This window comes from Cynocephalus volans, chromosome X, assembly GCF_027409185.1.
Source record: "Cynocephalus volans isolate mCynVol1 chromosome X, mCynVol1.pri, whole genome shotgun sequence".
NCBI classification, from domain to species: Eukaryota; Metazoa; Chordata; class Mammalia; order Dermoptera; family Cynocephalidae; genus Cynocephalus; species Cynocephalus volans.
In genome coordinates, this window is record NC_084478.1 from 13,018,841 (window position 1) to 13,030,333 (window position 11,493).

An 11,493-nucleotide genomic window follows, 5' to 3' on the forward strand; every position below is an offset into this window, starting at 1 on the left:
CATTATTCAAAACAGCCAAAGAGTAGAAACAACCCAAGTACTCATCAACGGATGACCAGATAAACAAAATGTGGTTTGTCCATACAATGGAGTAGTATTCAGTAATAAAAAGGAATGAAGCACTGATACTAGCTACGACGTGGATGAACCTTGAAAACATTGTGCTAAGTGAAAGAAGTTAATCACAAAGGACCACATTGTACTGTATGATACCATTTATAAGACATATACAGAACAGGCAGATCCATAGAGACAGAAAGTAGATTAGTGGTGGCCTGAGGCTGAGAGGGGACTGGGGCTGGGGCTTTGATAGCTAAAAAGTACAGAGGTTCTTTTGTGGGTGATAAAATTATTTTAAAATTGATCGTGGTGATGGTTGCACAACTCTGTGAATATACTAAAAACCACTGAACTGGACACTTTATATGAGTGAATTGTGTAGCATGTGAAATATATTTCAATAAAGCTGTTACATACACACATATATACATACCTAGAGCAGGAAAGGGGGATGAGATTCAGAGGGAAGGATGTAATTTTAGAGAAGGCAGTCGGGGAAGGCCTCAAATAAAAGATAACATTTGATCAAAGACCCAAAGAAGGTTGGGGAGGGGTCCTGCAGATATCTAGGGGCAAGACGCAATGATCACCCCAAATTCCATCTTTATTCATTCATTCGTAATCACATTATCCCACACCCAATCCTCCTTGCTGATTCTGGTGCTGACTGAGCCTCAGCTTTATTCCACGGTACAACAGCGACACCAAGTAGCAGCTCCTGATAAACGCCCTGCAGAGGAGATGCCGCTGGGCCTCTCCATCCGGGGTCAGAATAGAGTGGCCAGGGCGCCACTGAGGGGACGGACAGCCAGCCAGACAATTGGTGCATCCAGGCCAAAAGAACACTTGAGCCACTTCTGTTTCCACTGTCCTCCCATTCTTGCCCTCCTTCCGTACTCATGCGCAGATGCGCCCACGGGCCTTCCTTTCTCCGGCGGTTCTCACCCCGGCCTCCATATTCGAATCACAGAGGGGAGAAGAGGGGGCTTTACTCAATGCGAGGGCGCCCCCTCCAGAGAGTCTGTTTAATTGCAGCCCAGGCAGTTCTACATATTGTTTCACTCCCCAGGTGATTCCTCCTGCGAGAACTGACAGCAACTGAGTTGATAGTGAGACCAGCTGGTCAATATCAGGTCAGCTAAAGATAGCCCAGTTGCGCTCCTCCACTAGCCAAATAAATCTAAGCTGTGCCATTTATTCCAGCAAGACACCAGAACATCTGTTCCAAGTGTCTTCATTTACCCTATTTATTTCTCCTTATTAGGAGCCAAGAATAATGATACAGTGTAAGGTTTGATAAATCTATTCTAAGTAGGGCCATCGAAATCCAGAGCAAACTCCATCCCCTCCTCCTCCCCCGCCCCGCCCCCGCCTCCTTCAAAGGTCTTCACAGAAGCGGTCAAGCAAACGTGGTGGCAGAAGACCATGTATCTGCCAAGACTAATTCCCTTCCCTGGTTGCCGCCACTGGGGGGTGGGAGAATAGAATTGGGGAAATGAAGAGACAGCTGCTGTGGCTAGTAGGAAAGGGCTGCTCTCAAGCATTCCTCTTGGCTTCTTTTTTCTGGAATGCCGAGGCGGACGAGGCAGATGGGGCCCTTCCCTGGCCACCGAGCCTCTCCTACAATTACCCATGAAATAAATGAAAGGTCGCCTGGAAATCGGAATCACCTGTAATCACAAAATCATGTGTCTCATTACTGTTCTTTCTTAAAGCACTTACTATATTCTGCCTGTATTACAGTCACTTCTCTGATCAATTTTCCTGCCATAATGATTATGTTGTTACATGTAGGGGATTTTTATTCAGGGGATCTCTTCAGCATGCTCAAATTTTTAAATTCTTAGACATTAACCCTCCCAGCCTCCTCAAAGGAAGTAAGTTTGGGGACACAATTTCCATGAAGAGCTGGTGCATTTGACATTAAAACGACAGGTTTCCCCTCCAGACATTCGTCCATTTACTCTGGAAACATCTACTACTGGCAAACACGGTGTTGGGATTATAAAAAGGAAGGACACGGAGTCACCGAGGGTCAGAACGATGTCGGGGCTGGGGATCTCCCAGGGCCTACCTCAGACCCTGTGGGTGTCTAGCATTGTTTTGAGTCCCCTACGGTGTTTACAGGTCATTCCAGGGCCTGCCAGTAGTAGCAAAAGCCAGTCTCATGTGGTGTTTGATTATGGCAGCTCAAAATCTTTTCATATTTCGTTGGCTTCTACATAACCAAGGACAGCAGAATGCAGAACGCGTGCTTTCAGTACACTCCCGCATGCTCATAAACCTTTGCACTATGTGGAAAGGGCCAACCAGCTCTATAATGACAGCTCTCCAGAAGCTTATTCGATGACACCTTTGATGGAAACTATATGGTCATGTATTCTGCTCTTAGACATTTCAAGTAAGAAATCTCTTGCACGGGGTAAAAGGGAAACGCTCCACATTCCGAACATCATCCCAAGCGGCTGGGGCTCGGGGTCGTCAGCGTCCGCAGCTCGCCCGGGAGCGCTGCGTGCCCTGCGTACCTGCCAGCAGGCCGATGAGCAGCATGACCACCCAGCCCGACCAGGCGTCCTGCAGGCTCCTGATGAACCCCCATATGGACTCCTTGCTTTCGCTGGTTATCTGGAAGCAGAGCAGACACAGCAGGTGATGTACACACATTTTTCAACTCATGCTTTTCTCCTTGAAACTGTTTTCTCAGGAAACAGGGTGGTAATTAAGAGAAAATGAAGGTCATTCAGCAACCAAATTCCCAGTTACATTATTCATTCAGTTGTGTGCCACATGACACAATGGGCTTCCTAGTTCACAGAGCTATGGAGGTGCCATCATAGTCTCCAAGAAACAAGAGTAGCAAAAACTGCACTTGATTAGAAAAACATACTGAATGTGATCTGAGCTTTCATTATTTAAAAGCCATTCTGAAGGAGGCACTGACTGGGTATCACTATCTTGAATATAAGCTACTGTTTTAACTTACTTTATCAGGTCTGTTCATTAAAAAGCCTCTTCAACAAAGACTGCATTTCCTACTTTTGTTTTCGAGGTTTAATTTTAACAGCAAGAACTGTGAATTAACAGCATGGATCACAGTTACCATGGCAGATGGACACGTCTATACACACTGTAAGAACGCACCTTTGCCTCCCTGTGTTCACAAAATCCTCCGAGATCACCATTCCCCTCACAACCGTTTCGAGAGGTGGTTGGCAACCATTTTCTATATAGGACTAGACAGTAAATATTTCGGGCTCTGCACGTCAAATGGTGTCTGTTGCAACTAATCAACTCTGCCACTGTGCACAAAAGGAGCCATAAAGAACATGTAAATGAATGGGCATGACTAAGTTCCAATAAAACTTTACAAAACGAGGTGCCAGCTGGCGTTGCCCCGAGGGCCATAGTTTGCTGAGCCCTGCTCTAGAGGGAAGGCTGCCCTGTCCCCATGCTCCTCCACATTGGAGCCAAGAGGCTGCGCCATCTTCTTGACTGAACCTCACTCCTGCAAAGCTCTTCCTCCTTTCACTGCCAACCTTCATGAAAGGGCGTGACACAGTCGCACTCTCCACGTCCCTCCACATCTCCCTCTGAAGCGGCTCTCCCTGAAGTTGCCAACAGCCCCCATGTTGTTGGTTCACCATTACCCCTCCATGGAGGCTGACCTTGGGAGCAGCCCCTCCTCAACACTCTCTACTCTTCTCACTTGGGACAACTCTCGGCTGGTCCCCTCCCTCACCTCTCCCTGCTTCTCCTCAGAATTTGTCACTGGCACCCACTTACCTCCGCCAGACCTCCTAACTCCTGGCATTGCCCAGGGTCCTGACCGCCTCCTTCTGTCTCCCTCCACATTCCCCAGCCACCCTGGCCACCTCTAAAGCTTCAGCACCCACTCTCATGCCAGGGACCCATCACTGTGGCCCTGACCTTGCCCTGGAACTGCAGAGTTCCCTCCACCTGCCAACCACCCACCCCCAGCTGCAGGCGAGGTGGGCAGCTCAAATTCAAAGCGTCTAAAACAAAACCCACTGGTCTCGCTCTGAAATCTGCCGCCCCCCATCATCAAAGGCATCAACCCCATCTGGCCACAGCCCGGTATTCCTTGACTCCGCCCCCCACCTGACCCCAGCCCCTCCCGTAGTCCTGTCAATGTCTCTCTGAGGTCCCTGCTCCCCTTAATCCACCTCTACTTCACGGCCTTTAGTCAGACCTCCCGCTTCCTCCAGAACTCACTTCCAAGCCTTCTGTTTCTCCCTTTGCGATGCATCTTTATTGTATTCTGTCGCCTGCAACACAAAATACAAACTCCTCCCCATGGCCTACTCAGTCACTCCTAAAGGGCCCCATTGCTCATGTTTCTACAAATCTTTTTTTTTTTTTTTTTTTTTTTTTTTGCAGCTGTCCGGTAAGGGGATCAGAACCCTTGACCTTGGTGTTGCAAGGCTGCGCTCTAATCAACTGAGCCAACCGGCCAGCCCTTACTCTCGTTTCTAGACTCATCTGCTTTCTTCCCCTTCCAGGAATCCCCCACCAGACCCCTGGAGCTCCCTGAATTGCCCAAGTGTGCCATGTTCTTTCAAGCCTCTGACTTAAGAAAGGGACACTCTGGTGTTTACATGCTTTTCCCTTTGTCTGCCCAGTGAACTCTTAGTCTTCCTTCAAGTCCCAACTGAAATATCAGCCTCTGAGAACCTCTTCTCCAACCGTCCCTCTTAGAGGATCCCATAGCACTTACACGTAGCTTCACTGCAGCCCATTAAAATATATATCGACTGCCAACTAGACGCCCGGCCCCATAACATGTGCTTTCACACACACAGCCTCACTTACCCTTGAGGAATAATCACCTCTGTCCCCACAGATGAGAAAATGAGGGGCTCAGAACTGGCACCCCCAAAGTCACCTAGCCCGATGGTGTCAAGGGCAGGAAGTGCGCCAGATTCATCTGGTTCCAGAGTCCCCTCCTTGTGCTCCGCACCACATTCCCTCTATATGACAGACTCCCACCCCCAGCACTGGGAGCTACAGCCATCTGTCCACATCTCTGACCTGGCCCCACTCTTCTTTAGAACCTAACCTGGTACATGACACATGAACCTGAGCCCCCACTCAACAACTTCCGGATGCCAGCATGCCACAGCCACTTGTATGGGTCCCCTTCACCTTGTCCCTTCACAATGCCACCTACCTTTCTGTGTCGGTCTGTGTCCCGTGACTTTTCCCTTAGCCAGTCGATGATGTGGAAGTCCTCATATGTCCCCACGTCGGGGAATGGCTCATCGAGAAAATCCATCAGGTTTCCACTGCCACTCATCGCTCCTGCATTGACCAGGCTAGTTACACCTGAGAGAGAAAAACGGTCAAGGAAAAGGTGAACAGGACATCTACATGGACATGGCAGAAGATAACCCACGGGCTCTATTTTCTTACACAACAAGAAGTTATCTCAGCATAGGCATCTCTGCTGTAGTAACATATATACACAGTCAGTTCTCATTATAGGTAGAAGATGTGTTCTATAAAGTCACTTCAGACACTACATTAGCAAAAACTCAGTGACCGCTCCTAAGGAAATACAGGTTTAGGGCCCTGAGAGCCTCTGCTCACATTCTTGTCAACCTATCAAGACATAACCCTGTATCTCGTGTTTCTGTCTACAGACACTGTAGTTAATAGACAGTGCTCAGTCATTAACATTGAACTCATGGCCAACAGCACTACCACTCACGTCTGGGTGAAGCCTCTCTGACACATGTATTTTCTCCATAAAACACAGCACAGCCTTCCTGCACGTGGAAACACTAGACAGAACTTCATCACTCAGTTTCAGGGCCATTTTAAACAGCAACATTACCAAGCAAAAAGCGCAAAAATGTGGCACTAAATAGAACACAGAAAGGACACTTGTTTAAAGCATGAGACTGAAAACAAGAAGGCAGAGCATTGCCTTCTTCGATCTCAGTGAGGAACGTTTGCTTCTGGCAACTCAATTTTTTGCCACTGTGCACGTGCACATGTCTGTGAATGACCTTGAAGGCACCACAAGTATTGATTCGGAGGCTACAAAAAATTTGAGTGAGCAGGCAAACTTGCAAATACCAAACCCAAAAATGAGGAGCAACTAGATACATTTCTGAGAAGTCCCACATCCTGCAAAAGCAAGGTGTCAAAATGAGAGGGTCGAGGGCTAATAGGATTGACGCAGACCACTCAAAATCAAATAATTGTAGCCAAACTGGTAACTGGTTCCCCTGGGAGATAAGTGGACCACTCGGGCAGACAGTCTATGTGGTTGTCATCGCAGATATTCAAAATGCACAGCACCAGTGAAGACGCTGGTGGGAGCCAAGGCAATCTGCAGATGGCAGCGGCCCTCTGCACTCCGGGCGCCACCACGGACATGGATAAGGGAGGTAGGAAAAGCCGTCACGAGCCAAGAGCCATGCAAGGCTGGAGGCCCTGGGCAAGGAGCTCTGGGCACAGACGCTCATTTTTAATTCTTCTTAAAATACAGTCAGAAGGGCTCTTGCTGCCAGGGTAGTAGCAAAGGTGAATGTCTCTTCCTTTCCTGTCTGAGATCACAATTCCACTCGCACTATTCCAGCTCCCCTTGCCTGGAAAACAATTGCAAGTGAACCAACACATCTGCCAGGCTCTCTTGCCATCAGAGCCTGATTTACAGATCCCGTGGGAGCTAATCTGGAGCAGGCCAGTGCTCACCACCAGTTAGCAGAAAGAAAAATGTGCTCCTACAGAGACCGGAGGTTGAAATATGCACTAAATAAAAACTACTTTGGTAAAGAGCATGGGAATTTGAATTATAGGACAAGAGCCACAAAAGTGCCGAAATAGATGGTTAAAAAGATGAGTGCGGACTTCTCATTGCTTTTGTATTTCTATATCTGGAGGACTCAGTCATGACCTGATGACACTGGATTTTAATCAAATTGAAAAGTCTCTATGGGCAAAGTATTCACCTTCCAAGCAATAAAATGGCCACAGTGATTGATTTGTTGACCGTCCGTGCAACTCGGCTGCTTCAAAACTTTAAAAGTTTGAGGTTTGAGCAGTGCCAAGTCCAAAACTACACCCATTGATGAGTATCCAGGGAAGAGTCGCATTGCATAAGGCAGGAGCAGCCAATAACAGAACCAGTAATATAAGGGAAGGGGTCAAATTAGAGCACAAAGATTTCATTCTCATTTCTACAAAAACAAGATGGTAATAACCTATTACATGTGGTAAAGAAAATCTCTGATGGGAAAAATAAGATGACAGGCTATTGGCCCACAGTGGGAGCTCTCATCAGAAAAACCCAGCTGGCATATAGAATAATTGCAGAGACCTGGATATTGTATTTGCTGCCTGAAATTTAACCAAACCTCTAGTCGAACAACTACTCCAGGCAATAATGCTTGAGATAAAAATTCGCTCTGGAGAAAAATTACATCTTTAAACTTTGATGGAGCATGTTATGATCGTGATGATTAGACACATAATTGGTAGAGGAGAGTAAACATGATATAACCTGCAGAGCCTCGGGGGGCTTTCCTGGGGACCTGGAAGGAAATGGTGATGTCATGTCTGAAATTGGAGTTAAGAGACGACCAGAACAGAGACAGTGCAAGAAGAGAACACCCGGGTGGGAAAATGGGAAGGACTCTATTTGGGATCCACCTGGGAGGTGAAATGGATGAGGAACTAGAATCCAGCCAGGCAGGGGAGCCACAGGGAGGGAACTCCAAGGATTTGCTGACTGAGAAATAAACTGAAGCTCTGTATGTTCAATAAAGTACAAGGAACAACCCCAAATGGATGCACACAGTCATTTGCAACTTACAAGGGAGCCCTTGAACCACCCACCTGTTTTAATTTCTTCTCTCCAACAAGAATATTTCTGCTGGCAGGTGACACCTGCGCTTACGTCCTCAAGGCCATGGGTTCAAGGAAGAAAAGCATCCTACAGCCTGGATCTAAGATTTCTACTTGGTCTGGATCACCTAGATCAGGACTCAGGAAACTGCAGCCCTTGGGCCGAACCCAGCCTGCTGCCTGGTTTGTAAATAAAGTTTTACTGGCACACAAGCATATCTACTTGTTTACATATTGTCTATGGCAGCTTTCACGTTACAACAGCAGGGTTGAGTACTTATGACAAAGACCATATCACCCACAAAGCCTGGAATGTTCAACATCTCGCCCTTTACAGAAAAAGTTTGTTGACCCCTGATCTCTACAGCAGACCACAAAAGTGGCCCATATTCTCTAGCCCTCCCTGTCTCCACTGCCTTTTCAATGCGACTTTCCTGCTCCACTTCATTAAGAGGGAGTCTATTCTCTACTCCTGTGTCATGCAATAGAAGTGACAGTATGCATGAATTGAGCCTAGACCCCAAGAGGCGGTGCAGCCTCTGCTCTTATCCTGTGGCCTCTGTTTCCACCATGAGAAGAAGCCTCACTAGAAGGCTGGAAGATGAGAGGCCACAGGGAGCTGAGTTGGGTCACCTCAGCTGATGCCATCCCGGATCATCTCGGCCCATCTGACCACAGATTCCTAAGTGAGCCCAGCCAAGATCCGCAGCTTTGGCCCAGTCAAACCACACAGCAGACCCACAGACTTGTGACGACAAAGTGGTTATTGTTTTAAGCCACTGAGTCTTTCAAAGGAGTTGTTATACAGCAGCATCATAACAATGGACAACAGACAGAACGTACTTGGGCTCTGGGAGAGGAGAAAGGACGACAGGGTAGAAGGACTGGAGTAGCAAGGGGTGACGAAGCTATCAGAAGAGACAGGATGGACCAGAACGCTCCCTAGTCCACGCCGGAGGCATCCTGCCTGACAATATAACATCTCTCTTACTACAGCCATTATTTACATTTGCTTACAAAGGGACTCTGGAAGACGTGCAGGACACCTAGGTCCTTATCCAATCCCTTAAGGCAAGAAAGTCTCTGTATGTTTGTTCTCCCAGCACGAAGACCCCAAGAGGCTAGGGTCAGCCTTCAACAGCAGTTGCTAACAACCGAACCTGTCCAGTGAAACCCACTTCAGCCAGCGCCAGTGATGACAAGGCTGTGTTATTATGACATCATCAATGATGCAATTTGTGACTGATTCTGAAGGCAACTCTGATTGGGCTGGCTCACTTTCTGAGCAGGGATCTCTACCATTTAAAGGAAACCTGGGGCTGACCAGTTAGCTCAGTTGGTTAAAGCACGGTGCTGATAACACCGAGGTCCGGGTTATCTGCTGCCAACGCCATAACACCATGGCTCAGACAGTATCAATAGTCTTATCACTCTCTCCCCTGGTACTAGGGTTTGACTGGGCTCAAAGGAGCTGGGGCTGGAAGATTCAACAGCTAGAGACTAGAATAGCTGGGGCTCCCCAGGCATCTCTCTCTCCATGTGGCATCCCACATGGTTCCTCCAGCATGGCAGCTTTGGGTGGCAGGACTTCTTACGTGGAGGCTCTCGGCTACAAAACCAGCGTTGAGAGAGAGACCAGGGAGAAGCTGTGTCATCTGGCATGACTGAGCCTCAGAAGTCAGGCAGCGTCTCTTTGCCACATGCTGTCTCTCGAGACAGTCACAATAGCCCACCCAGGTTCAAGGGGAGAGGAAGTAGACTCCACCTCTTGATGGGAGAATGGCAAACCTCTACAGGAGCATACAAAAATCAAAAATATTTTTCTGGCTATTTTTGAAAAATACAACTAACCACTCAACTTACGAAAAATCTTGGCAAATACAGAAAAGTATCAAAAGGAAAATAAGGATTACCTGTCATCACACTCTAGATAGAGAACTGCTACAACCTGTTTCTGTGTTTTCTACATAGATATATTTTTTAACAAATTGGGGGTATAATACATCTGGTTCTTAAATATTATGCTTTTTCCCTCTATATTTTGAGTGTTTCTCATGAGAGGCAAAATTGCATAGTGGTTAAAAACACAGACTCTGGGACAGCACTGCCTGGGTTCAAATCTCACACTCTGCTGCTTACTAGCTGTGTGGTCTTAGGCAAGCTGCTGAAAGAATGAGTGTGGTGGACTGCAAGAACCACCGGTGCTAAACAGTAGCCTGAACACTCAGGTGACTTCATCCATGACAGGACACTGCAAGGAGAGCCTTTCTAGTGTCATACGCTGGACGTACAGACCACCTCCTTTCCTGTCTCTGCGAGCTACTGCCCATCAAAGGTAATGCTGTCACTGACCCAGGCGCTACAGGACGTGAGGGCAGCCTCCACATCCCCCATCTTGAGACACTGTAATGACATCTTATGATGTGACCCTACCAGACCAGGCTTCTTTGATAACCAAGGGCACACCCTGGACCCAGCACAACATTGCTGCTAAAGAAGTTAGATGCATGGTCCAGCTCACCTGGTCACCCAGGTCACTGTGCTTCTGACCGACCAGCTCTAATTTGGGGCTTCCATGGCCCCTTCTCAGTTTTGATTAATTTGTTAGAATTACTTGCAAAACTCAAGTAAACACTTTTACCACTTTATTATATTAAATATGATAAACAATACGGATGAACAGCCAGATGAAGAAATGTGTAAGGCGAGGTCTGGAAGGGTCCTGAGTGCAGGGGCTTCTGTCCACACGGAGTTGGGGTGTGCCACCCTCCCAGTATGTGGATGTGTTTGCAAAGCAGAAGCTGTCTGAATCCTGTACTTTGGGGATGTTTATGGGGGCTTCATCACATAGGCATGATTTTATTAACTCAGTCTCCAGCCCTCTCCCCCTCCAGGCTTCTAATCATGGCTTGGACTTTCTGGTGACAATCCCCCATCTAGGAGCCCACCAAGAGTTGCCTTGTTAGGACAAAAGACACTCCCATCACCCAGGAATTTCCAAGGGATTAGGAGCTCTGTGTCAGGAGCTAGGGCCAAAGACCAAATATAAGAAAAAAAGATTCTCCTAGCACCCCCATTGCTCAGGAAATTCCAAGGGTTTAAGGAATTCTGTGCCAGGATCTGGGAAGAAACCAAATACATACTTCTTCATGTACCACAATATCACAGTTCCTGACTCTGCTCACCTCGAATCTTTCTTCTCCAATGAGATGCCCAGCATGCAGGAGACAGATGAATAAATTTACCTTTGAGCGTCATTTATAAGAGTGGTTCTTAACCCAACTTCAAATTTACATTATCTAAAGAGCATTGTATTTGTTTGTTTTCTGTTGCTTATAACAAAATATCTGAATCTGGGTAATTTGTAAAGAAACAAAATTTATTTCCTACAGTTTTGGAGGCTGGGAAGTCCCCAGTCCAGGGGACACATCTGTTGAGTGCAATGCAGTGTGTCACAAGGTGAGAGACATGGCATGTGCAAGAGAGAACTAACCTGCTCTGTCACTCTCCTGATAAAGCCATCAGAACCAGGCCATTACTCACGGATGGATCAATCTATTG

The 11,493-nt window shown here is 47.2% G+C and overlaps 1 protein-coding gene across 1 annotated transcript in view; it reads right to left on the bottom strand.

Annotated features, from left to right (window-relative positions):
* Nucleotides 1-5,389, bottom strand: part of LOC134366929 (H(+)/Cl(-) exchange transporter 4-like) — a 41,016-nt gene extending 35,627 nt beyond the window's left edge. The window contains exons 1-2 of the mRNA XM_063083500.1: nucleotides 5,249-5,389; nucleotides 2,586-2,685 (exon numbers count right to left, since the gene is read on the bottom strand). Coding sequence (XP_062939570.1) covers nucleotides 2,586-2,685; nucleotides 5,249-5,374 — 226 coding nt within the window. The 5' untranslated portion in view covers nucleotides 5,375-5,389. The remainder of the gene's footprint in view (nucleotides 1-2,585; nucleotides 2,686-5,248) is intronic.
* Nucleotides 5,390-11,493: the final 6,104 nt, after the last annotated feature.